The 27876-nt window shown below is 38.0% G+C and overlaps 3 protein-coding genes across 5 annotated transcripts in view; 2 read left to right on the top strand and 1 right to left on the bottom strand.

The window, feature by feature from the left end:
* Positions 1-275: 275 nt before the first annotated feature.
* Positions 276-6459, top strand: LOC119796134 (F-box only protein 40-like). Its single transcript, XM_038304554.1, has 7 exons — positions 276-376; positions 506-554; positions 1017-2177; positions 3943-4229; positions 4433-4564; positions 5667-5949; positions 6058-6459. Exons 2-7 carry the CDS (start codon positions 552-554, stop codon positions 6274-6276), a joined length of 2085 nt encoding a protein of 694 aa, XP_038160482.1. The 5' UTR covers positions 276-376; positions 506-551; the 3' UTR covers positions 6277-6459.
* A 412-nt stretch (positions 6460-6871) lies between these two features.
* Positions 6872-19530, top strand: LOC119796143 (apoptosis-inducing factor 3). Of its 2 annotated transcripts, XM_038304571.1 has the most exons (20): positions 6890-6946; positions 7137-7204; positions 7327-7414; positions 10683-10792; positions 10917-11026; positions 11104-11148; positions 11919-12000; positions 12463-12575; positions 12693-12779; positions 12967-13058; positions 13393-13523; positions 15486-15601; positions 15674-15745; positions 15882-15945; positions 17039-17115; positions 17273-17390; positions 18498-18596; positions 18841-18922; positions 19011-19115; positions 19249-19530. In XM_038304571.1, exons 2-20 carry the CDS (start codon positions 7186-7188, stop codon positions 19280-19282), a joined length of 1644 nt encoding a protein of 547 aa, XP_038160499.1. In that variant the 5' UTR covers positions 6890-6946; positions 7137-7185; the 3' UTR covers positions 19283-19530. The 2 variants fall into 2 exon arrangements, with proteins under 2 accessions (XP_038160493.1, XP_038160499.1); XM_038304565.1 differs by having other exon boundaries at positions 6872-7204.
* A 1722-nt stretch (positions 19531-21252) lies between these two features.
* cunh17orf97 (chromosome unknown C17orf97 homolog) overlaps positions 21253-27876 on the bottom strand; it is an 8739-nt gene continuing 2115 nt past the window's right edge. Inside the window, exons 1-4 of one of the 2 annotated variants that reach the window (XM_038304588.1) lie at positions 23241-23318; positions 23075-23161; positions 21928-22011; positions 21253-21846 (exon numbers count right to left, since the gene is read on the bottom strand). In XM_038304588.1, the coding sequence (XP_038160516.1) occupies positions 21602-21846; positions 21928-22011; positions 23075-23153 (408 nt within the window). In that variant the 5' untranslated portion in view covers positions 23154-23161; positions 23241-23318 and the 3' untranslated portion in view covers positions 21253-21601. Of the gene's footprint in view, positions 22012-23074; positions 23162-23240; positions 23319-27876 lie in introns of those variants that run through there. The other variant, XM_038304583.1, reaches the window with a different exon arrangement.

Here is a 27876-nt window from a genome sequence, read left to right on the forward strand (position 1 = left end):
CCTGATTCTACAATGAACAAACCTGTCTGGCTCTGTGAGGACAAATCGGACAAAAAGTCATAAACATGCAGGCAGTAGCATATAATGGATAAAACATCACATGTACATTTAAAGTTTTTCTTTCATAGGCGGCCTGGTTTTCCAGTAGAGACCAGTTTGCAGCAGTAAAATTGAACAAATATAAATATATTTCCTGATGTAAGCAGTCAAGAGGCCTCGTAACTCAAATCATGCTTCTGACCAGCTGTGTAACATTTCTCCGTCAGGACTAAGCTCTATTTATAACACCAACACATAACACACACAGTACAACACGCATATATTTGCTCTTTCAAAGCATAAGCTGCACTGCCTGTCTTCTCAGCTCATGCAAAAGGTAGGCTAAAAGCTTTGTTTAAAATGTCCTCTGCTATAGAACCTGCTATACTGATGAAAAACATGCATTTATATTTTAATGTAAGAGGGTTGTTCTGGGAGACTGAGTCTAACTTTGTCGTTTGCACAGATCTGCAGCTTCATAGACAGAAACCTGCAGAGAGGCCATTTCAACGATGGTATGTTAAGTAATCTCTGACTTTAGATGTGTGATTTTAATTTCCTTTGTATGTTAGAACTTTACTATTAAGTGTTAAAAAAATTACATCTTCCCAAATTTGAGTCTTAAAATATTCCCTAAAATAGTTTTATAAATGATTTTGATGAAAGAAGCACAAAATCATCATGATGTCATCTGTCACTAACCAACTACTAATAAAAACTCCCATTACAGGCTGCTACATTTGGATGCAGCTTCTATTGTAAGGTTTTGATCAAAATGTGGAAAATAAAGTATTTTATCAAAGAAGTAAAAGCTTTTATTTATGTAATATGCAGGGCTGGATATTAAAAGTTTTAAAACTCTCTGGCAGAATACTGTAAGTTTGTAGTTTTTGGTGCAGCGTGACTGCAGGTTTATGTTTGCAACAGTTGCATAGAAACAATAACCTCAAACAAGCTGTGTTCTCGTTTTCCTGTAGAGTCATCGTTCTCGAGCCTCCAGGATCCGGCAGCATGTCCACTGTGACTCCTGCTACAGTCGGCGCTGCAGAGCTCGGGTGGAGGTCGGTGTGACCTGTGCTATCGTTTCCTGCCGTCTCCTCTGTGGAGCCGTTTTCCACCTGTGCAAAGAGGAGGATCACCTGCTGCTCTGCCCTAATGTGAGGGTGCCATGCCTCAATGCAGAGTATGGCTGCCCGGTCCAGCTTCCTCGCTCCTCACAAGGCTCTCACCTTCAAGTGTGTCCAGCCAGCTTGGTGAGCTGCTCCATGGAGTGGAACCGCTGGCCTGCTAATGATGCTTGTTCTCTACCGAACACAGAGCTGTTTGAAAACTTGCTCAGGGAGCGACAGCAGGAGAGCTGCCTGGACCTGGCCATAGCTCTGAAAGACCAGGATGCTCTGTTTCACTCAATGAAAATGAAAAAACTCTTCCCAGAGCTGGTCCAGAGCGTGGAAGAGGAGGAGAGGGAAGAACGAAGGCTGGAGGAGGAGAGACGGAAGGAGAAGGAGAGGAAGAAGAAGGCCCTCTTGGAAAAGGAGGCAGCAGAGAGGGCAGCTGCAAAAGAAGCCAGAGATAAAATCTGGGAATCAGTTAATATGATTAATGTCAACTTCCCTGATGAAAAAGAGCTTGAGGATGACAATGAATATAAAGTAGAGGTGGAAAGTGAGCCAATGTTGTCTCAGGAGGAGAGGGAGGCTATAGCCAGAGGATCAGAAGTGGATGCTGGTCTGTTGGAGAACTACAATGCCTGGGAGCGTATGTTCAGCATGGAGATGGGAGGCTGCAGGGAAGCTGCAGCAGGCAGAGGGCGGGGAAGAGGAACAGGGAAAAACATGGGTACCCTGAATGAGGAGGATGAAACAGAAAGCTATGCAGGTGCAGCAGCGTCCAGCAGCAGCGCATGCTCTGCTTCCTCCTCCTGTCTCAATGGAAGACCTAGAAAGAAGAACTTTGTGTATGGAAAGTTAGAACCAATGAAAATCATCACTGTTCGTACATTTAAAGTCCCAACTAGCTTCACAGCCAGGCAGGGCCGTATCCGCAACCCTGGCTTCTACAAGAGAGAGAACAAAGGTGTGGACACCAGCGACCTGGGGGTGGCACCAGGAGACATGCCAGTGTGGGAGGAGGTTCAGGTGGGTCCCTTGAATAGGAACGGGCTTTTGAATGTGTTAACCCTTCTGGCACCATATGTTTACAGTATCTTTTAGTCTGCACAATGAGAAAATTATTTATTTTATTTCTTTATTTATTCTTTATTTAACCAGGTAATACCCATTGAGATTAAAAATCTCTTTTGCAAGGGAGACCTGGCCAAGATAGGCATCAAAATTACATCACATCATTATATACGTACAAAGACACACACATAAAAGCCAAATATGCACTTACAATAAAATTTCAATTAAAACATTAACATGTGAGGGAGTCCAACTCAAAACATATCATTCTCAGCTTAAAAGTATTCAAAGGAACCAATTTACTAAGTTTTAAGTTAACCATATAAATAAAAATATCTTACTAGGGTTGAATGGTGGCGCTGCTCTGATGCTTTTTCCTAAAATTATCCCTAGTTCTAATCCCAGCCTGATATTTTTCTCTATGGTGAACACAAGTTGGAGGGCTTTACTCGGATACTCACGTTTTATACTTGTAATATTCATTAACTAGTGTAAACCGCTCTGGGTGCTGTGTGTGTTTGGATGATTGTTTTGCAGCAATAAGAATAATTGCCTTGATGCCAAAAAGAGCCCAACAGATTTAGCTTTCACAAGTGGAGCAGTACGGCTATCGCCATAGTGTTCCACATGATTTATGCATATAAATAGCTTTATTATAATTCATGCAGGGAGTATTGGAGATTTTATGGACACTGTAATGTAGGCAGAACAGGAAAGGAAATGAAAATATGAAAGAAAGAGGAGATGAAAGGGAAATTATTGTCTTGTCTCCTAAAGAGCTGTTTTCCTCTCAGTACGTGCATTGACTCTTGGAAACAAACTTTAATTACTTTTTTTTTATCAAAAAAATTCTTGATAAATACTTTTTAAAGATTGGATTAGGAGAATGTGTTACTAACATTCATTACAAAATGATTTGGGGGATTGCACCAACAATTTCATCTGAAATGTAATGAAGAATCATTCATTTCTGAATCATTTCGGATACCAATATGTTTGGAATAAAATAGGTTTATGTTTGGTCAAGCACTATCTAAGTTTGGAAAAGTTCCATCTAAGTTAAAATCTTGTTTTTATTAAATCTTTTAATGTATTGAAACCACAGCAGTAAAAAAGGTACAAACAAATAATAAAATAATTAGACAACATGAAAATTCTGTAACAAAAATAAATAAATCAGGAGTCTAAATATTCTAAAAGACTAAATAATCAAGGTTTAATTAAGAAATTAAATTTATTTTAAAGGAAATAGCAGTTGAGAGATGTAAGCTAAACACCCAATTCCCCAAATAATGAAATTTATATTTTTAAAATTTCAATATGCAATGAATTTAAAGATGTCGACTGGGGGTTCTGTAGAAAATGTATTAATGTATTTCTTCAAATATATATTTATGTGAAGAATAAGACGGAATAATATGGAAAACTGCCCACTATTTGCTGTGCTTTAAATTTTATAGAGCTTTTTTGAATTGCAAATTTATCAAAACTTTTTTTTCTTATATCTAATTTTGATATAACTTAACTGTTAACTGTATAACTGTTGTTAATAATCTGAACCAATTATACTTTTTTTCTAGTTGCTGTTTTGCTTTTTCTTTAAATCATAAAATGTAAAACAATATTTTTTGAAAGAATTTTTTCAAATTCATCTGAGAGACAAGTATGGTCTTGCTGACAACTTTATTCCTGTTATTGTTTTGTCTGATTTCTTTCCCAGGCCTCTTTGCTGTGCTCCTTGGAGAGGGAGCGGAGGGGCAACCTGATCGCTGAGAGCATAACCTCTGACAGCCTGCTGACGGATCAAGGCACGCAGACCTACCGCTTCCTCTCCGCTCCTTTCCGCAGGAACACGTCTCTGGCTGACCTGACAGCTGGAAAACCTCTGGAGCTGCACCTTCAGCTGCAGGTAGAGAGCGTCACCAGCCGGCATAACAAGGCCAGCTCCGCCTTCACCTTCCTCTGTGGACACACCTTCCAGCGCTCAGAATATGGCAAACATTTTAAGTGAGACATTTTCATTGTTATTTGGACATTAGACATTTCCTCCTCCTCTATACACCATTAAAAAATCCACTAAGAGAAACACACAATGCTAAAATAATCAGCTTTTCCATTATTTGTTTTTGACTTTCGTCAGCATGCACTCTAATGTGTATTTGTGGCTTTTTTTCTATATATATTGGAAATGAACGTGGTGACAAACGCAGGAACATCCACAGTGACATCCAGATGGGCGTGAATGGCTGGTTTGAACAGAGGTGTCCGCTGGCGTACCTGGGATGTACCTACAGCCAGAGGAGGTTTCAGCCCTCCGCCTATGAAGCCACCGTCAATTTCAAGTGAGAGAGCAACAAAACTTTAGCTTAGTTATTATTATTGGATATTAGAAGCCCATGTTCCATATCAGTTAGACAATCTCCTATAAACATTGAAGGCCTTTTGCACTATTCAATTAGATTATTTTTAATTCAGTTTATTTATATAGCACCAATTCACAACACGTCATCTCAAGGCGCTTTATAGTTCACCAGAACATACAGTCAAATTGATTCAAAGTTTTCTATCTAAGGAAAACCAGTTGATTGCATCGACTCGAATGCAATCCCTCACATTAAGCATGCTTGTAGTGACAGTGGAGAGGAAAAACCCCTCGCCATCTGCTGAGGGCGACTGGGGTTCAAGAAGACAGAAGCAGAGATACAAAAAGCAGCTATAAAAGGCGGCCCTGTGCAGGAAACACACAGCCAGGCAGACGAGCTCCAAGCCAACTCCCATGTCAGAGGATGAAGAGAGCACATCCAGCCAGTCACAGTCAGAGAAACAAGACTACACTGAAAAACAGGCCGATCTCCAACATCTACTGTATAAACAAAGGTGTTGATGGCAGCAGCACAGCTGGAGTCACAGCCGAACAGGAACAGATTAGGCAGCTACAATGAGAAAAAGCAGAGAAGGTTAGAGATTGAACTAACAGATTCTGCAGAGTGGGAGAATAGAGACAGAATGAAGCAGAATGATAAAATAGGGGTCCCTATGCCACTATTATAACCAGCATTTTCTCATTTATTTATTGATATGAAAGTATTGTCCATTTTATCTGATTTAGGCGTTCTTTGTACCTTGGCTGTTTATTGAACTGGTTTTGATTACAGTGAGTTTTATGGAAAGCTGAGTTCAGATTCCTTGTTTGTGCCTAACAGCACCATTAAAGACAATCACAATTATGACAATCTAATTTGGTAAAAATACCCACAAAATAAAAAAAATAATAATAACTCAGGAATGTGAACATGGCAGGAAGTGAACCTAAATGTCAGGAGCTTTTAAAAACAATATAAAAGATAAAAATAATACAAATATATTGTTTATAATTATTATTCAATTCTCTTTCATAGAAAAATACAGATATTAATAAAGTAAATCATCTGTTGTTTACATCAGTAAGGAGCTAGGCTGCTTTAGCCTACATCCCAACGCCCCGTCCTTCCAGAGTGCAGGAGGTCAAAGCGGAGGAAGGGAGGATTCTCTGAGCTCGCTGCCCTATGAGGTCTTGTGTCATGTGGCCAGTTTTCTGGACAGTCTGTCCCTGTCGCAGCTGGCCCTGGTGTCGAGGCTCATGAGGCAGGTTTGTTCCTCCTTGCTTCAGGAAAGAGGGATGGTCACCCTCTGCTGGGAGAAGACCAGCTCCTCACATGGGCCAGCCAGGTGGAGGGCCACACGAAAGGTAAGGGATGAATGTTGATTTAAAGAAGATAATAAACTAAGTTAGATAGTATTAAAGTATTGAATCTTAGAATCAGACTCTTATTAGTGGTACTCTGCTGGTCTTCAGGTGTGGCAGTTCAGCTCCCTGTTTTCTCCTGTGGACTCCTGGAGTTTCACAGATGTCCCGTCCATCTCTGAACATCTCAAGGTGTGTCCCTACAATGAGATTGAGTCCAAGACAGGGAAAATACGCTTGCCACGTGTTCTGGAAGAAATACAAACCAACAAGAGCTGCAAAGGTCCCTCGTTGGTCACACTATTCCAGGAGAAGAGGATCATGATGTAGGAGCTCATGTTGCACATCAGATATCTGCGGATGTCAGATGCAAGTTATCTCACTTTTTCCATTAATTCAAAAATGAGTTTAAATTGATTCAATGTTTGACAATGATGCACCTTGATAGCACTTTCAGGTATTTAAAGATGTATGCTGTCTATGTTTGAAATAAAACAACAACAAAAAATGTCACAGATGCTGTTTTTATTTTGATGATTCACTTGCAGTAACAAGCAGAGGATAGAAACACAGACTGCAGGTTTATGCTCATGTTAGATGTTATAGGAAATATTTTGATAAGGCAAAATATGTAGATTTAAATAAGGGAATTATAAAAATTAAGAATAAGATTTTACAGTTCCCAATAAACAAAAAAAATCATATCCTCCAGGAATCTGAGTCTGTAATTTATCCTTTTTTGAGTCTGTTAGGCTTAACTTTTTCCTCCACAACAGAACACTATTAGTATTTTTAGTATTTAAACTTTGCTAAGTGTCTAAATGACAGCGGCCACCTCTGGTTTTGTGTGGTGCTTTGTTGCCTGTCAATTCAGCAGTTCAGCATCGTCAGCCTTTCACCATCCCCTGGCTTTGGGGAACAAAAGACCACACTGCCTTTCTATGGGATGATGAGACTGAACATGACCGGCAGAGCTAATGAAACTCTTCATTCACCAGAGGTACAAAAAGGGTGACTTTTCACGACATTTATGTGTTCTTATCAGATCAAAATAGTGCACTTTGCAAAGCTACAGGCCTAGATAATGCAGGTTAAGGAAGGACCAGTCGGTGTGGAAAAGACCTGCCTTCATTTATCTGCTCAGATGAAGGCAAACTGACGCTGGACAACATATTTAACTGCTTCCACAGGAGCGTTGGACTGTATTAGTTTATATGTGCCATTACAGTTGAAAGTGAAATGTCTGGGACCAAAGCACGTAAGTTGTTTATTTCTGCGTCACAATTTTTCAACAGCCGCAACCCTTCTGTCCTTTCTGCAAAGCTCATTTTCTTTAAGATGTAAAAGAGTTATTTTGCGCTTTGACAATAATTTGTTCAGCACGTGGTGAGCTTACAGACTCTGATCCCGAAGACAAAGAAGAACTGACAGCAGTGGTGTGTCTGGAGACAGACCTTCGAGATGGACAGTAAGAGGAATTGTGATGATTTTAGAATTCAAAAGTATTTTGTAACCATTGTGTCTGCCTACCAACATGTGCCAAAATGTCCCTTTATAACCACAAAAAAGAACAGGAAGAATAAATTAAGTAAAAAATAGAAATAAAAAGCAATCGAGCATGCTGTTCATTAGACTGTATATATTTTGAACATTTCAGCCAATCGTAGCTTTGTGTTGTTGGGATTGAGGCTAAATGTAGACATGCTAACAAGTTTTGACAAAATACACTATATTGCCAAAAGTATTTGCTCACCCATCCAAATTATTGGAATCAGGTGTTCCAATCACTTCCATGGCCACAGGTGTATAAATTCAAGCACCTAGGCATGCAGACTGTTTTTACAAACATTTGTGAAAGAATGGGTCGCTCTCAGGAGCTCAGTGAATTCCAGCGTGGAACTGTGATAGGATGCCACCTGTGCAACAAATCCAGTCGTGAAATTTCCTCGCTCCTAAATATTCCACAGTCAACTGTCAGCTGTATTATAAGAAAATGGAAGTGTTTGGGAACGACAGCAACTCAGCCACGAAGTGGTAGGCCACGTAAACTGACGGAGCGGGGTCAGCGGATGCTGACGCGCATAGTGCGAAGAGGTCGCCAACTTTCTGCAGAGTCAATCACTACAGACCTCCAAACTTCATGTGGCCTTCAGATTAGCTCAAGAACAGTGCGCAGAGAGCTTCATGGAATGGGTTTCCATGGTCGAGCAGCTGCATCCAAGCCATACATCACCAAGTGCAATGCAAAGCGTCGGATGCGGTGGTGTAAAGCACGCCGCCACTGGACTCTAGAGCAGTGGAGACGCGTTCTCTGGAGTGACGAATCGCGCTTCTCCATCTGGCAATCTGATGGACGGGTCTGGGTTTGGCGGTTGCCAGGAGAACGGTACTTGTCTGACTGCATTGTGCCAAGTGTAAAGTTTGGTGGAGGGGGGATTATGGTGTGAGGTTGTTTTTCAGGAGCTGGGCTTGGCCCCTTAGTTCCAGTGAAAGGAACTCTGAATGCTTCAGCATACCAAGACATTTTGGACAATTCCATGCTCCCAACTTTGTGGGAACAGTTTGGAGCTGGCCCCTTCCTCTTCCAACATGACTGTGCACCAGTGCACAAAGCAAGGTCCATAAAGACATGGATGACAGAGTCTGGAGTGGATGAACTTGACTGGCCTGCACAGAGTCCTGACCTCAACCCGATAGAACACCTTTGGGATGAATTAGAGCGGAGACTGAGAGCCAGGCCTTCTCGTCCAACATCAGTGTGCGACCTCACAAATGCGCTTCTGGAAGAATGGTCAAAAATTCCCATAAACACACTCCGAAACCTTGTGGACAGCCTTCCCAGAAGAGTTGAAGCTGTTCTAGCTGCAAAGGGTGGACCGACGTCATATTGAACCCTATGGATTAGGAACGGGATGTCACTTAAGCTCATATGTGAGTCAAGGCAGGTGAGCAAATACTTTTGGCAATATAGTGTATGTAAGCATGCTGAAATGTGTAGGCAAACTGACAAGTTAATCCATCTGTTGTCTACATGGCTATAACCATTAGTCACAGGGTGAGAGGCAAGATAAAACCCTCGATAGATTGAAGGACATCCCAACCTAAACCAAAAATAGCTCCCAAAACAGGTGACAGTCAAAATGCAAATGTATCAAAAACTAAGAGCTGTGCCTACTGGCTAGGCTTTATCCTCATTATGGTAGATGAGAGGAAGGTCACATTACATCACACCACTGGTCACCAGTAAAAAAACAGAAATACAAAAACCTTTAGGCAAACGACTGTCCCTCTAACCAGCAGGGTCCATTTAATCTTTTTTTAGTTGAGAACCATGTCCTCAGAACTAGAGGGGCTGAACTCAACTGATTCACACTTGGCAGTGAACTGCTCCAGTGGTATGGAGAGGTTAGGCCTCTATGACCGTATGACCTTCAGAGTTACTGTCAGATAGGTGGACAGTTTCTCGATTCCAACCTTCTATATTAAGCTGGTAGTTGTTGCTGCATTCCTTCATGCAACATATAACATTAATGCCAACCAGCCCTAACGTTAGACTTTGGGCTTTCTAGGCAAGGTTTTTGACAAATTTTCTTACTGGCTTGGTAAGTGATAAACATCCCTAGACTCCTCAGACTCTACGTATGACATAGAAATTGGATGAGGGGGATCCCTAAGTGCTTCTCCCACCAACTGACAATATCCTCAGTTAAGGGGTCATCATGGTAGCTGACTGAAGTCACATAACATCCAGTCTGTCTGGCAAACCATCTGTCAACTGCTTCTGCAGTACCTGGACCAACCAATCCCATTGGGATCTGTCATATTAGCCTCTAAATAGAACATTTATTATGGATGTGATATGATGCTAACAACTCTACCTGAAACATCTGAAGATGCCAACACATCCAGCTGACACTTGTTAGCATGCCCTTAGATAGACTGTATGTCTATGTTGCTGAATTATTCTAGCCAAAGTCATTTTTTACAAAATGGGTTTATTGTAAAAATGTAAAAAAAAAAAAAAAAAAAAAATGTATTATATAGCTGTATGACATTAAATAATTCCTCAAAATTAATTATCTATGAAAAAATAAAACTTTTTTTCTACAAGTGATACGAGACCAGAAGTTCATACATGAAAATGTCTAGAATGTTAAATACATTTCTGACTAAGAAAAGCCAATTTTATCTATTTTAAATAAAACATCTGACTGTAAGAAGATTGAGGGAAAGGTGTCTAGAATCAGAAATAATTCAAGTGGGTTGCTCAGTTTTTATGCTTTTTAACTGTCAAGTTTCAGACAATGATCCCATATGTTAAAAGCCATTAAAACTCAAAACCAAGCCCTGTCCTGGATGTTAAATTAGATCTGGGTAAAAGGGTAAATAAGCTGCAGTAAGCTTTATAAATGGTGCGATATAAGTTATTTAATAAGCAGAGGAGAACTAAATAACATAAAATAAATTCAGTTCTGGATAATGTGGGAGACAGCTCTCTGGAAACAAGTTCAGTGTTGTTTATATCTGATATTTAATCTATCTGTGCTTCATGTTTGTGCGGATAAAACCTGTTAGGTATTATTGAAGTGTAAAGTGTGTTAGAAATGGTGTTTTATATTGTAAAATATTTTTGTGTGAGTTTAATTTACCATAGTGGGCCAATTTAAAAGTAAAACATGGGGTCTATAGAGGCTACATGAAACTAACATTTGTATTTTGTTCATGTGTGATGTGAGGATGATGGAAGTTGACATCGGAGTCCACAGTGTGCTGTTAACACGCTGTAATGGCAAATATAGTGCCATTGGAAATCAGTGTACACACTACGGTGCCCCACTCAGCAAAGGTAAAAAAAATAAACAAAGACGACACATTTATTCACCCAGATCCATGTCTTTTTATGTGTTTAACCTATACTGAATGTGCATTTTAGTGTGTTTTGAAGCAGTCATGTTTTGTTTTCTGATCAGGGGTTCTTTCAGGAAACAAAGTGCGCTGTCCTTGGCACGGCTCTTGTTTTAATGCCGTCACAGGAGACCTGGAGGAGTTTCCTGGCATAGACTCATTACCTTGTCACAAGGTATAAACCAGAGGGATGGATCCACATTTAGCTCAACATTTGCTGGGTTTCTAATTTGACCCTTTACTTCTTTTTAGGTCAGAATTCAAAACAGCAAAGTGTATGTGTCCATAAACAAAAAGGTTAGTGAGTTAACTCTACCCATATCAGAGGATCACTGTTTTTTTTATTGTTCACGTTGATGAGGGAGTCAGTGTTATCCTTTAAAATGAAAAATATTCATTTTGACTCAAAAGCTGGCCTAAGATCTACTTTCTTAACACTGATTATAGAAGTATGTTTTTTTCCTTCACAGATTATATTACATATCAAATTTATAGCTCTACACAACTAAATTATGTTGAAATTATTTCCTTTAGAAAAACAGCTATGCTCAGCAAAAATATGCTTCTTTTTTTGACAAAATGTAAAAGCAATCAACTGAAAAGATTTGACTGTAAAACTATCTTTTCAAAAGGCATTTAGGTAATGAAACTAATTTTCAGTCATCCTAGGGTGGCAATGAATGTGTTTGGTTACAAAAAAATGTTCATCAGAACAAAATTAAAATAACTTGTGAAGATGATGGCTGGAGTTTGTAAGATAAAGTCATTATCAAAGCAAGCCCATTATTGACATTCGCAGAAAGGCCGCTCAGCAAAGAAGAGGCTGCTCCTCCAGAAGTAACACAACAAGACAGGCTACAGTTTACAAAGACATATCCTGTGCTCTAACAAAAGAAATTATAATATTTGTTGAAACAACAGGATGCAAAATAAAAAACTGAGAAAATAAGGATGCATAGAGGACTGCATTCAAAAGAATCTAAAATACCCTCAGAAAAATAGAAATCATAAACACCCCAAGAGGAGAAATGAAAGAAAATTAATGTTTATTTATTGTATTTTTTAAGGAACTCAGGCTTCAGAAACGATTGCAGCGTATGGGAACTGCAGTACCGGGAGTGAATCACACAATTCTTCTGCTTGGAGGAGGTCAGTGGGCATTGCTTTTGTCCCTTTATATCTGCTTGCTGCTGTTTTTTTGTTTTTGTTTTTTTTTATAAAGTGCAAGAACAAAGCTATTTAAAACAATGCTGCAGACTTAGACTTACACAGAAAAAAACTCATCAAAGAAATAATTTCAATATAAATCAGTAGTCATTGCATTTGTTTGGCTCAAATTTAAAACCATAACAGTCCATTCTTCTGACTTCCAGTCTCTGACATGTAAACCTGGCTATTTCTTTTTAGAAGAAATACATTTTATTTTCAAAGAAACATTTGGATTCAATAACTAACCAATGAAATTAATGAATGCTATAGAGCCAGTAAAATGGAATAACATTTAATCAATAAAATCTCGATTTACACTCAAGCTAGATTTGGTATTCTTATTGAATAATTTAAAGTTGCATGTTAACAAGGTGTCATCTAACTGTGGATGTTGGATCTCAGGAGCTGCATCGCTGATCTGTGCAGAGACTCTGCGGCAGGAGAACTTTGGCGGCAGAATCATCATGGTCTCTAGAGATGACCTTTTACCTTATGACAAAACCAGACTCAGCAAGGTCATTGAAGATCACACCAAATACCTGAATTAAGTACACTTTATGAAAAAAAACCTTAAGAGACGATGAATATGCAATAGAATAGACAGTAAAATGTGCTCATTGCATATGCTACAGGTGATGAATGTGTTGAGTGATACTATTGTGCTGAGAAGGATGGAGTTTTTCCATCAGTACGGCATCGAGGTGTGGCTCCGAAAAGCAGTGAGTATCTCCTTTATCTTGCTGCTGTGTTTTATCTGATGTGAACTAATCCCTATAGATTAGTAGCTAAAATAAAGGTTTGTTCTAATTTTAAGTGTTTGTTTTATGATGCACAAAATCTGATATATAGCTATGATTTAAACTAAAGGTCACATGACATGTTAAAGCTGGTTTGTGTTATTCAAAGGCAGTGTCAGTGGACACAGAGAAGAAGACAGTCACATTCGATGATGGTTTAGTGCAGAGCTACGACCAGCTGCTTCTCTCAACTGGCTGCAGGTACAGACACAGATTCATCTCATCTAAAGGAAACAAAACAAACTTTTTACTAAACTGTATTATATAGAATTATTTTTTATGGTTAGCCAATCATTTTTCAACTTATTTGCCCTACTTATGTTACATTTGTCCCTAATTTTGTGTAATAGACCAACACATGAGGTAAAATGAAATTATTAAATGGTAATCTGTCCACTGAGACAAAGCAATCAAGCAAAAATACCTCTTTAAAGTCCAACAGTAGCTGATGAAACTGTACATTTTGAACAGCTGAGACCGTTATAGCCTCCAAACCCTACCCTGCATATTAACCACACTACTCTTCATTGTTCAGAGCAAAAGGTCTGGATGTGCCGGGAATTAATCTGGACAACATTAAGATGCTGGAGACACCAGAGGACGCTCGACAAATCCACGCTGCCTGCTTGGGCTGCAACATTGTCCTTGTGGGAACTTCCTTTGTCGGTACTGTGGCTGAACTGTGAAACTATTCCTTTTAAAACGTAAAAACACAAAATTGCTTTAAACTTCATTATGAAGCCCTTTTGTTAAAGGAATAGTACACCCAAAACATGATTAGCCTTCATTTTCTACTCACCCCCATGCTGAACAACACTCTGGAGTACTTTTTTGATATCTCAAATGCATCTGGAGATCTGGGAGGCTTCTTGCTGTCTGCTGACATTCAAATAATGGAGGTCTATTGTGCCCGAGACAGAAAGGTCCATAAAAGTCCACAAAAAACGTGTCAATATTCCTCCATACTGCTCGTCCAATGTATTCCAAGTGTCCTGAGTGGGTAGCATCCAGAATTTACTCGAAACGAAGTCATTTAGAATGTTTTTAGGGCATAAACAGTAGTGTATAGGATTTCCTGAAAGCGCGCGCCGGCGCGTTCATGACGCTACGGAAACCGCGGCAGACCAAACCAGATGAAAGTGCGCATTCAGCTCGGCAAAGAACTCATGCTCTTCCTCAACACTGAAGTCCTCAGACATTTTTCTTTCGTTGTTTCTTTCGTTGCACAGGTAAACAGCACATTTCTTCTTCTATGCTTGCATTATCGGCAGAGCAGACGCTGAATGCGCACTTTCATCTGGTTTGGTCTGCCGGCTTCCGTAGCGTCATGAACGCACCGGCGCGCGCTTTCAGGAAATCCTATACACTACTGTTTATACTCTAAAAACATTCTAAATGACTTCGTTTCGAGTAAATTCTGGATGCTACCCACTCAGGACACTTGGAATACATTGGACGAGCAGTATGGAGGAATATTGACACGTTTTTTGTGGACTTTTATGGACCTTTCTGTCTCGGGCACCATAGACCTCCATTATTTGAATGTCAGCAGACAGCAAGAAGCCTCCCAGATCTCCAGATGCATTTGAGATATCAAAAAAGTACTCCAGAGTGTTGTTCAGCATGGGGGTGAGTAGAAAATGAAGGCTAATCATGTTTTGGGTGTACTATTCCTTTAAGGTATATCTGTGTAATTTGAAAAAAAAGTGCAGAAATTTCAATTTTCATAATATAAAGCTTTTGGAATTATTGTACACAATTTCCAAAAATGCTGCTTAGTAATTTAATGTATTAGTATTCATGCTAGACAAAGATCTCTCCAACCTAATCAGGTATTGTAAATTAAAAACGTTGTCACTTAAGGATAGTGTTTTTATATCTTGTACGTTTGCCTCAGTTGTCTACACACGGACATGTTCTCTTGTTTTCTTAAGCCAACTGTTTGGTGAGGTTTTTTATGATGATATAAATGTAATATAAGAGGCTTTTTATTTTAAACAGTGTACCAGTCCTGTTCAAAAACAAACCCATTGCTAAGAAAATTAACCATTTTAAAAGCACAATTATTATTCTTTATGTAGTTTTCAGATTTACTATTTTCTGTCACGCTTAATCCCAGTTGGGGTCATGAGGGATATTGCTGCCTATCTCCAGCTGTCTAAGGCCGAGAAGTGGGGCACAACCTGGACAGGTCGCTAGTCCATCGCAGAGCAACACAAATATAAACAACTGTTCATGCACACACTCACACCTAAGGAGAATTTAGAAAAGCCAATTAACCTAATATGTTTTTGGGCTGTGGGAGGAAGCCGGAGTACCTGGAGAGAACTCACACATGCACAGGGATAACCTACAAACTACATGCAGAAAGACATCAGGCCAGGAATAGAACCCAGAACCTTCCTGCTGCAAGGCAGCACAACTACCCCCTACCCCACTGAGCAGTACCCAATTTTTTTTAGATTTACCTATGAAAAAAAATCCTGTATTTATTTTTCAAAGTTTTTAAATAAGTTCTGTCAATTTTAGGGCTTTTTATTTGTCAACATAGTTTGCAGATCATATATATCTTATTGATATTATCAGCTGTCTTGTCATTTTCTACATCACCTTCACTGCCTATTTCAGGCATGGAGGTTGCATCTTACATGATAGACAAGGCCTCTACTATCACGGTGGTGGGGAGCAGTGAGATGCCTTACCAAAACACTCTGGGCCTTGAAGTCGGGAAAATCACCATGATGGTGAGGGAGTTCAGTCTCATATCCCCTGCTCTTTTTTTTTAGTGGCTTGTACTGAAATTTCGTTTTCTGCAGATGTTGTCGGAGAAAGGCGTAAGATTCTTCATGAATGATCATGTGACAGAGATCAAAGGCCGCAATGGGAAGGTAAATCAGAAAAGGAAAAGGGTCTCATTATTATCACAAAAATGAACTAAAAGAAAGCATATTTAGTTTTTTTTTTACTTTTTAATAAGATCACACAAAAACACATGTCTTTCTTTTGATGCTTTTTCTATTAAAGGTGAAAGAGATCGTGCTCAAAAGTGGTAATGTTATCCCAGCTGATGTCTTGATTGTTGGTATTGGTGAGTAAAATTAAGATGTTATTATTTCTTTACTCTTAACAATAAATGCATCAGTTTTTTATAAGGGAACCATAAATTTAAACAAAAAAACTTTATCTAATTATGTTTAGTATGTTTTAATGTCTAACATCAGAGCAATAAAAACAAAACACGTCTCTTCTGATGTCTGGTCAAATCTTTCTGGTATGTTGAGGTGAGTTTTTTTTTTTTTACAGCATTCTTAATAAGGTTATTAAATTATTTTTTAACATGGAAGACAAGGCATGTATGTACAAATTATCCCTCAAATCTGCATTCACAGCTAAAAAAAAATTGTCAGAAACACGTGGAGCTAATCTTAGTTAGCTGTTGTCATGGCAAAAATGAGAAGAAGCAACACTGATGCATGATTTAAAATAAAAAGCTGCTTTGAACTACATATTTTGGGAGTATTTTGGATCATCTCGTTTAAGTGTTATGCCTCTTGTTTAAATGAATTCAAACATTTTAAAAGTGGTGATGTAAAAATATGTTCTAATTTTTTTATATGAGTTTAGTATTGATTTCATTTTAACTGAAGATATGTTTTTGTGTAGTAATTCATTTACCTTTTGACTTAACAAGGCCAAAATGTCAACATTAGATCTCTAAGCAACAGACAGCTTCAGGACTGATTTTAAATCAGATTTTGCCATTTTAAGCCTGTTCTTAAAAAATATATATATATTTTTTGTGCCAAAGATGGCAAAGAAATAAACATATATGAAGTACATTTTCTGAGTAATAATTAATAAACAGCAGGTCCTGATGCCGGTGCAGTATCGAAGGCCTTAAAGGAACAGTTCCCGTTTCCAAAACATGAAATTTCAGAGTCTTATGACTTAATAAAGACGGTACATAGACCTCAACACTTCCTTCACTCATCCTTTTACTTTTTTATTTGAAGAAGAGCTGCAGGATAAGCAGGCAGGTCAGCAGCCAAATAGTTCATATAGTTTAGTGAATAGTAACAAAATGAGATCTGGATTAAGTATATTGCTAAATACTGTATAACAGATCAAACTGACTATTTCATTGAAGTTTTCCTCTTGTTTACCTTTTTTTTTTTTACCAGGCAGCATCCCGAACTCAGAGTACCTGCAAGACACTAATATACAGATGAACTCCAAAAAGTTTGTTATAGTTAATAAGGTAGGCTTTTTATAAACCACATTAAAGCACCATGTGTCTTTATTTATTGCTAACTCAGCACCAATCTTTCTATGATTTATGGTTTACTACTTTCAATTATTTGGTTATCGACAATCCAATTGGCCCATTCACAATAATCTTGTTTCCCCTTTTACAGTACATGCAAACAAACGTCCCTGATGTGTTCTGTGCGGGTGACCTGGCCTCCTTCCCTCTGGCAGTGGCCAAAAACCAGTTAGTCAACATTGGACACTGGCAGATGGCACAAGCACAAGGTAGTGGTCTAATACGGAAGCAACACGCATGAATTCTCAAAGTCGTTGATGGTTTATTGTTTCAATATTATCCGTTCCATTAATGTCTGTGTTGGATCATTCTTAGTCCTTTAATGGGGCTGAGATCATCTCTGGAGGTGTGGGAAAAAGTTTTAACAACTGTTTGACATTAGCTTTTACGTTTTTGCTTATTATGACTACACAAATTACAATTTCATTCAGTTTATATAGCGTAATTTCACGACACATGTAATCTCTAAGCACTTTACAGAAACAATTCAACTAGATCACACAGTCAGACTAGTTTAAAGTTTTCTATCTAAGGAAAACCAGCTGATTGCATCTACTCATTGACTCTGCAGCATAATTTCACACTGAGCATGCATGCAATGACAGTGGAGAGGAAAAATCCTTTTTAACAGGAATAAGCCTCGAGCAGAACCAGACTCAGTGTACTCAGGGGGATACAAAAAAACAGACATACAAAGTGAGCATAGAAGCACTGATCTATCTAGGAGATGGATGAGACTAAAAAGGGAAGAAAAAATAAAATTGTCACAACTTTATCATGTGTTTCTCTTCAGGGTGGTGTCACTGCCAAACAGGAACAATAACAACACAGCCTTTAGTCTAATCTAGTGGGATTATATGGCATATACCGAGAGAGAGTGAAAATATTGTTTTTGTTGTTTGTTTTACTCCTAAAAATTGTAAAACTGTATGCAGCATTTGTGTTTAATCCACTTTATTGTGAATCCCTTGAACAAATACAGCCCAACTAATTGCCTTCAGAGATCATCTTATTAGTGAATAAAGTTCATCTGTTTTAATGTAGGTATTAATCCAACTTTCGTTTACTTTCTACTATATTCAACATCCCTTAAATGTATTTTCCTCAGTTTTTTTAAGCTTGGTTTGAACTTCAGGTCGTCATCATGTGTTGAGCTGCAGGTCAGTGATTCGCTACATAAACAGGCAGACTTATCTAATAAAGTGGCCTCTTGTTTCAGATTTACTTGTTTTTGTCTTTCCAACAATAGCTGCACCTTCTGCTATTGTTGCTTCATGTTGAATATGTGTTTCTTATTTCCTCTGTTGCTGCCTTAGGGAGGATAGCTGCTCTGAACATGCTGAAGAAAACAACTGAACTCACCTCAGTTCCTTATTACTGGACCGTCCTACTGGGTAGAACCATCAGATATGCAGGTAGGCAAACAGACTCATCAACAGTTTGTTATTGTGTAATCTTAGAGGCGTTCATAGACGCATATTATCCAAAAGCTGTTCATAACACAACAAAACTATGTAGATGAAGATGAATAAAATCCATTACAGATTCCCGTTCATACATTTCAGTAGATTTCTTTTATATGCATGTAAATAAATGATAAATCTGAGATTGTTTTTCACTGTAAATTGTTCAAATTGAACAAGCTGTGGTCTTTTTCAGGTTATGGGGAAGGATACACTGAGATAATTTTGAAAGGAAACCATGAGTTTGAGGAGAGGAAGTTCCTGGCCTTGTACATCAAGTAAGTTAAGGGGATTAAATCTGCTAATCAAACAAGAGAAACTTTTAGCTCTATAAAAATGTTTTCTCTTTTTTTTTGTTACTTAAAGGAATGATGAGGTCATAGCAGCAGTGGGGCTGAATTATGATCCTGTGGTGTCCGCTGTGGCTGAGAGGCTCCTATCAGGGAAAGTCATCACCAAGAAAGAGGCTCAGTATGAAAAATGTTCAAATCATTAATTTCTTTCTATGTTTGTTTGTTTCTTGCTTTCCCTTCTTCAAAGGGAGCAAAAGTTTTAAATACGGAAGCTACAAATCAACAGTTTTTTTCTTTACTGTGTTTGACAGATCGGATGATCCCAGCTGGCTTCAGGTTACCTGATCTGCATCAAATCATCCATGAACAAGCAGCCACAACATCTTCTGTCTGCTGCAGGGTTCCAATGAAGGACAAGCTGTCTGGAAACAAAAATAGTTCATAGTTCTGTGTTTTGGAACTAGTCAACTTTTCACAATGCTGTCTTCCATCAGGGAGTCCAACACAACTGATACCTCAAACAGATGCAGCTTTGGGACTTTGTTAGTCCTCGTATTTATCTGTTTTTTAACCTAATAAATTTTATCTACATGGGAGTGTCTGAATAGTGTAGTTTTAGAGTCTTGTGTCATGGTGTAAACTTTGCCCTGGGTATGTTTTCCATCTAAAAATGCAGCCTTTGGAGGGAATTGCTGGTAAAATATCCGTGGACTTGATGGCAGATGTGTCGTGCATGGGTCAATAAGTAGCAGAGCGGGCTTTGGACGGAGGGGATTAGCAGAACAGAGGGTAGGTGGTCAGCTCTTTGAAACAAAGATGCTGAAATAGGCAACAGTAACAAAACATCACCGTTGGGGGGGTGAGGCATGGCCTGCAGGAACCTAAAAACAAAGGCGCTGTGTTACAAAAACTTCACCATAAATGTGTTTTACTTCCATTTATTAGATAATCTGTCTTTACCTGACAAACATAACTGTTATCTTTATCTATTTGCTTATTTATTTCATACAGATTATAGCTAGTTATATAGTTTCAGGGACACAAATATACATTTTAACATAAAAAAGACAATAAGTAGTTTTATTTTCATCTTCTGTATTTTAGATCAAAGTTATAAAAAGTATGATTTACGTTAATGGTATGCAAATTGTTGACAATAGCCATGATAAAGATAAATAAAATAAAAAAATTAAAAACAAATAAATGATTAGCCAATGGAGCAAGTCATTCAACCTGTTAAGACAAAATAATTATCATAAGAGACCATACAATCCAATCCAGCATTAAAAAAAATAGATGTTCTCCCTGAGCAAAAATAAAAGCTTATTTAACTTTGATAATAAAGGTGTCTGTGCTGATTTGTCATGAATCCAAATTTTTTTCTGTCATCATTGAAAAACAACCAGTGTTTTCTGGACTCAAGCTGATTTTCTTTATGTTTATCACGTGAAAACTATCAGGTGGTGTCCTGCTGTTTGATTGGATCAAGGAGAACGTATCTATTCTGCCACCTGGTGTCCGCCTAGGGTATTGTTCCACCATTTCTGACACATATGATTGGACATAAACAAGCTGGTGGTGTCAGTTTTCTACTCCTGCCACAAATTCTTAAATCGATACAGTTCTGGACTTTGACTAGACCATTCAAATATAATATGCTTTAACCCAGACCAGTACATTATAGCTAAATTTAGAGGCATTGTCCTCTAAGAAGGTTCATATCCAGCCTAGTCTCAGTTTTTTTTGGTCCACCGCTTAGTTTCACCTTGGACACGATGTGTTAGAGATGTGTATTGTTTATTGGTCCACCATGTAAACAAAAAAACTGCTTTAGTCACAGCTGATCAGGGTGCCTTCTGCTAAATGTTTGCCATTTCCTTTACAGTCCCTCATTAAGGCCTGCCCCGACATATGGCTGCTATCAAAATCAAAAAATAACTTTTTATTGTGAACATTTGTCTCTCTGCACTTTTCCAAAAAAAATAAATTGAAAATATATAACTATAATATTTGCCCACCTAAATTATTCGCTTTAGAAATTATTCGCTAAGAAGTCGCTTTAGTACTGATTTCCAATTCAATCAACTTCTTGTAGGCTATTGTTTTTTCCCAGATAGTATATTTTTAGCCAAGCCCTAAGGTAAAAACACTCCACCACCAACTCTAGTAAAGACATCACAACTATTAAAGCACCGGTGAAACTAAAAGCTATTTTAGAAAGTGAAACATTTTTCAGAAGATCTAGATCATTGCTTTTTCTCCTTTATAGTAGAAACGATGCAAAGGGACACAGAAAAATAAACTCGGGACTTTACTTTATCTCATCCAAATGATAATTTTAGCATTTGAACTAATTTTTCTGTGTGAAACTATTTCTTTAGTTTGGAAAGTGTAACAACCATTTGGTCAGATTTAAGGGGCTCACTTAATCATTGGCTGTTGTCTTGCATTTAATTATTTCCTTCAAGCGTTGAATTGTTTAAGAGCATGAGCAGGACTGTGGAAATCTTCTGATTCGGATATACCGATTCAGAAGAAAGAGCTCCAGAGGTTCTTTTCAATGCATGGCAAAAAAAATACAGCTTGTTTGTAAAGTCAGTGTTAATTTGTGGTCCAGTGATTCCTAAAATGATAAACATTGCAAAGCCGTAATTTACTACTTAACTACAGCACCAACATTTTTTGTTTTTTATTAGTTTGCTGAAGTCTTCCGTTCTGCTGGGTTTCTTTCAACAATGCCTCTCTATGTGTGATGTAACGCTGTCGCCTGCTGGCTCTATACCGCTCCAGCCTCTTCGCCTCTTCCTGCGGGTCCTGCAGCTCTCCTTCCCACCTCAGACTCTCCCTGGCCTGGACGCTGAGTTCCATCACATGTGCAGGTTCTTTGCTGTCACTGGCTGTAGAAGTCTCTGCAACAAGACTTTTTGAATCTTTTAGTTGTTCTTCGTTGCTCACTGCACCGCAAGGGCAATGATCTCTGGCTTTTTTACTGGCAGCTCTGAGATCAGGAAGTTGAACCTGACCTGAATCCTGAGGGGGCAGCTGGGGTATTGAAGATAATCTCTCAGGTTTCTCTGCAGGCAGGCAAAATAAACATATAATCTGTTGAACTCGATTCCTCCATAGCAACACATACTTTCTATTCCATCTTGTCCACATTTTATCTCAGGTCTTTTCTTTTTATCTAACCATCCTAACAGTGCTTTGCAAAAATATCTTTACTCTATACTCAAAAACGACAAAATGTAGTGTCCTATATATGATCATAAGAGGTTTGCTTGAGAATATTAATATATTAAAGGTATGACAATGGCCAGAATACACAGCAGACAGGTTAGGGATGGAATCATGGGAAAGATTAAGATATAATAAGGCTTTGATTTTTTCCTTGGAGCATTCTTCTATGCCTCACAATAAAAACAAATAAATAAATAAAATAATAGAAAGGGAACAGCACAACTGCACAAGCACCAGACCATGATGCACTCATGATTATTCTAGTGAAGCTATGGAAGAGTGACAAGAATAAAGCAGATGTAGAAAGAACAACAAACTAACAAAAAAAAAAAAACAGATTTTTTTTTTAAACCAGGTTATTTCCCATGAAAAAAAAACAAGAACTTAAGTTCTTTACTGTATATGCAATAGGAGTAAGAGGACACCAATACCACACATCACTCCAAACAAATAAATGTGAAATGGAGACGGTGGGAGCATCATGCTGTGTGGACGGACGCTCCTTAAGGGATGTGGAAGATTGTCTGTGTTCATGGGGCTAAAAATCACAAATATCTGAAAGTTAAGATGTTAATGGAAGATTTGAAGCTTTCCTGTGTTATACTGTGTAAAATTCAGGTGGGAAATGAAGTTTATTTGATGCATATTCAGTATGTTAGAAATCCTAGCAAGAACTAGTAGTTGATTAACAATTTCAAATAAAACCAATTCAACAATTTTTTGACAGGTTGTTTACATTTTAATTAATTAAATAATTTTCCTAATTTTCGATAGTGTAATAAGTTTACTTTAGCAGAAAAGGTATTCAGTTATTTCAAAAGATTTTAAAGTGGGATATTACGCATATATGTTTAATACTTTCTTGCCTCTAAAGATAAAATAAAATATTACAATATTTACCTTTTAGTTTTTGGTCAGTAGCAGAAACCTTGTTCTTCTTTTTCTTCTTTTTTCTATTGTTGTTCCTGTCTTCTGGCATGATTGGTGCTAGATTTCAAGATGAAAGAGACACAAATTTAAAACACAATCTAATTACTTAAATGAATGTGACACTTTATGTTTTTACCGCATCAGCCTGTGTTTGTAAATTTCAGCAGAAGCTGCCGCGCTGCAGCTTCTTCTGTCTGTTCCGGAACCAACGCTTCACCATGGCAACAGGACACGCCCCTCTTAAAGGGGAATGCCGTGTTAGAGAAAGCTTACAGTACTAAGTTCATTTTTGTTTAGTCAATTTTAATGTCCACTGAATCATAATTTAAATTGTGATAACCTGATATGTGAAATCGATATGAAATAATCATCATTAACAAAGTGACTAAACCATAATGGGACTTGATCACATAATTTCCTTATGTGGACGTTCCTGCCTTTGCACAGAAGTTATAGGAAGATGAATAAATCCCAGCTTTATTTATATGAGGCATGTGAGATATTAGTTGATATTAAGACTATTTAATTGGCCTAAATTAAATAAAAAAGATTTTTTTTTTACTATAACCTCTAATAGGGCTGGATAATATGTCTTAAAGTCGTAGGGAAATAATATTTAAATTTCAAATCATTCCGGCTTAAACATGTATATAAATGTACTCTTTATCAAAAGATATTGTCGCAAAACTTAGAAAATTTCTATAAAAAAAAAAATCCTGTCTTAAAATCTGCCATTTTTTTCATTATTTTATGCAGGCCAGTTAGTTATACGTCAGCTTGAACACCTAAATTCGACCAATCATATGTCAACGGTCATCTGTCAATCAAACTTTTTCGGTCATCTTGATTCATATGTTGTAGCTAATATAAGCAATGGTTGAAATAAGAAATAAGAATCATTAACTTTACCACTGAGTTCTCTCCCAGTGTTCACGGGGATGGACGTCTGTGTCTTCGGCATCCATAGAGTTATCAGAACTGGCAGCGTTGCGAAGCAAGGGCTCAAACATGTACGGCTGTAAGCCTTCTACACCAAATGAAGCTTCTGCCGTTCTGGCGTCCTCTTCCACAACACCTTCGTCCCCGCTTTCCTCCTCTAAAAGCCCGTCCACACGAAGTCAAAACGAACACGAAACACTGATATTTTCCAAAACGTTTGTCGTAAAGACGGAGACGTAAAATAAATGTGAGCGTCCACACGAATGCATGAAAACGCTGCAAAATGTATGCCAGGCCTGTAAGTGGCGCTGTGGTGCCAAAGCAAAAATAAGCGACGAAATGTTGGGCATGCGCACTAATATTTATACATGGTTGCCCTGCGGGTCCATTTTCGAGGTTAAGTCAAATTCAGGTGCTGAACTATGTCGTCGATATTGCTCTGTTCTTCCTGGAGATATTCCAGAAGAAGAAGATTCTGTTGTAAGCCCGACAGCAGGGTGAGTAGCATGAGCAGCAACCATTCAACACAGTACGGCGCCATTGTTGTTGTGATACTGGTCGCGCATGCGTGTTTAGAGGCGACGCTATGACAAATGCTTGTAAAAAAAAATATGCGGTTAGAGCGTAAAGATGGAAACGCGAAAACGGCGTTTCGAAATCTTCCCACTCTGAAGGCTGAATAAGAAAAATATCGTTTACAGACCCCCGAAACGCTGGCTTTGTGTGGATGAGAGGCTGGTTTGCTGAAAAATTTGTGCGTTTAGGCCAGCGTTCGTCTTCGTGTGGACGGGGCCTAAATAACAAATGTATGACGGAGGAGACTCATCCATGACCTCAGACACAAAACTTTTCTCCTCTTGCATGTTTCCGCTGTCCATAGCATTTCTAAGTCACCAAGTTAATGCTACTTGGTCCCAATGTAATTTCCCATGGGGAACCAACTAGCACTAAGTTGCTAACTGGTAAGCAAGATGCTTCCGACAAACTGGCCACAACCCAATTTGCTTGCAAACCTTCCTCCAAAACGATCCCGTCCCCTTGATAAACGACCAATCACATTCACTTTGTTCACTTGTCTAAAATGCAAGGGTTGGAACAGCCGCTTACCTACGACTTTAAAAATGTAATTTTAGATTTCCTTTCCAACCAAATATTTTTTCCCCCAAAAAATCAGTTTTTTATCTTTTATATCTGATCATTATCTCTTTAATGCTTTGGGGTAATTTCCATAGAGGATCAAAAGACAACAACAGTCTCGTTTTTGTCCTCTACATCTGCTTTCTGAATGTTTTACAGAACATGTCATTCATACCTAAAAGTTTTATTTTTGGGGTTTTTCCTGATATTTTTATGCATTTTGCATATAAAAAAGTCTGTTTTATCATAAGAAAAGATATAATTTAGGAAACTCTGAAGAATATTCACATAAGCTCTAAATCAGGGGTCTTCAACGTTTTCCCGGTCAAGGACCCCCAAACTGATAGCGAGATGGAGTGGGGACCCCCTAATCATATCATATAAAATTGGGTTCTATCAAACTGGTCCTATAGTCACTCTATTACAGATGGAGTAATGTAATGAAATTAATGTCGCCCTGGGATTATTAAAGTATTTCTAATTCTGATTCCTGGTTGATGGGACAGGTGTTGTGAATGAAACGGTGCCCAGCTTGAAAGAGCTCCTGTGTGTCACTGAATGTGTGCATTGATGACTGAAAGACATCTTCTGCTCCATTTATCTGTTTACTACAGTGTGTTGAATTCATGTCAATGTGTAATTAAACAACATTTCAATTAGTGGAAAAAATTTCAGGGGGGGAATATATAAAAAAAAAAAAAGTCTGATCAACCAAAACTTTTGCGACCCCCATGCAGTACCTCTGTGGACCCCCTGTTGAAGACCTCCACTCTAAACTATAACAGAAAATCCCAAAACTTAAAAAGGAACTTCAGTAATAAATGATCTGAAACGTATCTTTTGAAATTTTTGAAACTGTAGGTGACTGACAGATAAAAGAAACCAATAATATTAGGAAGAAAAAAATTAAGGAAAATAAAAAAAATATGTTAAGCTAAATAATGAATACAGATTATGTTCTTTTAAATGACTTCAGATGTTGCCTCAGACAGTTTCTACACAGAGAGGAATTTCTGTGTAGAAACTGTCCTAATTTCTGTTTACACACACAAACAGACTCATTTACTAAGTTGTTTACTAAATCATTAAAGCCAGCTTTGATACTTTGTAAATAACTACTCTAACTGTTTCCATGCTAAGGCCACAAAATGTTGACTGAGGCTGAGGTTTATGCAAAATATAGCTCAGAGTCAGATCTTAAACAAGTCTTTCCTGCTTCTGTGTTTCTCCAAATCTCTGAGCTGCAGCAGAACTGGAGGAAGAAAGGGGATAAATCACCATGCTGAGTCAGAGATGACACGTAGCATTTATCCATGCTGGAGTGACAAAGTTCACAGTCTGACAGAGACACTATACATCATGTTTTCCTACAGACTTTCACCTTAAAACTGAATCATGTGCCTAATAGGATTCATATAAAACAGTTTAGGTAGAAAATAAATCCATGGCAGATGCAAAGAATAAAGGATATTTAAATAGAAACATTTAATATATTTCAGTAGCATGAGGGAATGAGATTTCCAATAGCCTGACTTTAGTACATAGTTGTTGCTTTTTATGGATATCTCTATACACATTCTTTTCTCTGCATGTTTCCTACTGGAAGATTGTTGGTAATTCACTGCTTTCTACCCCCAGATCAGTGAAAATTCATTTCATTCAGTTAATTTATATAGAACTATTTCACAACAATTCTGAATCTAAAGAAACTTTAAAAAGCAGGTCTAGCTGATTTTGTATTCTAAAGAAATAGCAACTATCTAAATGTAAAATAACCGAATCCAACCATATAGGCAGATTTTATGTGGTGCAGTTTATTTTTTACTGTAATAGAAGACAGTTAAAGGAATAGTACACCCAAAACATGATTAGCCTTCATTTTCTACTCACCTCCATGCTGAACAACACTCTGGAGTACTTTTTTGATATCTCAAATGCATCTGGAGATCTGGGAGACTTCTTGCTGTCTGCTGACATTCAAATAATGGAGGTCTATGGCGCCCGAGACAGAAAGGTCCACAAAAGTCCACAAAAACTTGTCAATATTCCTCCATACTGCTCGTCCAATGTAATCCAAGTGTCCTGAGTGGGTAGCATCCAGAATTTACTCGAAACGAAGTCATTTAGAATGTTTCCCAGATCTCCAGATGCATTTGAGATATCAAAAAAGTACTCCAGAGTGTTGTTCAGCATGGAGGTGAGTAGAAAATGAAGGCTAATCATGTTTTGGGTGTACTATTCCTTTAACGTTTGTTTATAACATAGCTGGTTAAAAGCAGATTATGTAAGCAAGCCCAAACAAATGTAACCTTTGCAGCAATCCCTCATACTGAGCAGGTGTTTGGCAATAGTGGAAAGGAACGACTCCCTGCCAAGGAAAAAATGGGTAGAAAAAACAACATAGTTCAAAGCAATAGCAGCTCTTTCGAAAAATGTATTTAGAAAATTCAATTCAATTCAGGTTATTTCTATAGTGCCAATTCACAACACATGTCATCTTAAGGCACTTTACAGTTCACCGGATAATACAGTCAAATTAGTTCAAAGTTTTCTATCTAAGCAAAACCAGTTGATTGAATTGATTAAATTGACTTGAATCCAATCCCACACTAAGCATGCTTGCAGCGATAGTGGAGAGGAAAAACTCCCATTTAACAGGAAGAAACCTCCAGCAAAAGAGACTAAGTCAAATACAC

The sequence above is a fragment of the Cyprinodon tularosa genome, unplaced genomic scaffold (assembly GCF_016077235.1).
Source record: "Cyprinodon tularosa strain WSP-4 unplaced genomic scaffold, ASM1607723v1 ctg1143, whole genome shotgun sequence".
NCBI classification, from domain to species: domain Eukaryota; kingdom Metazoa; phylum Chordata; class Actinopteri; order Cyprinodontiformes; family Cyprinodontidae; genus Cyprinodon; species Cyprinodon tularosa.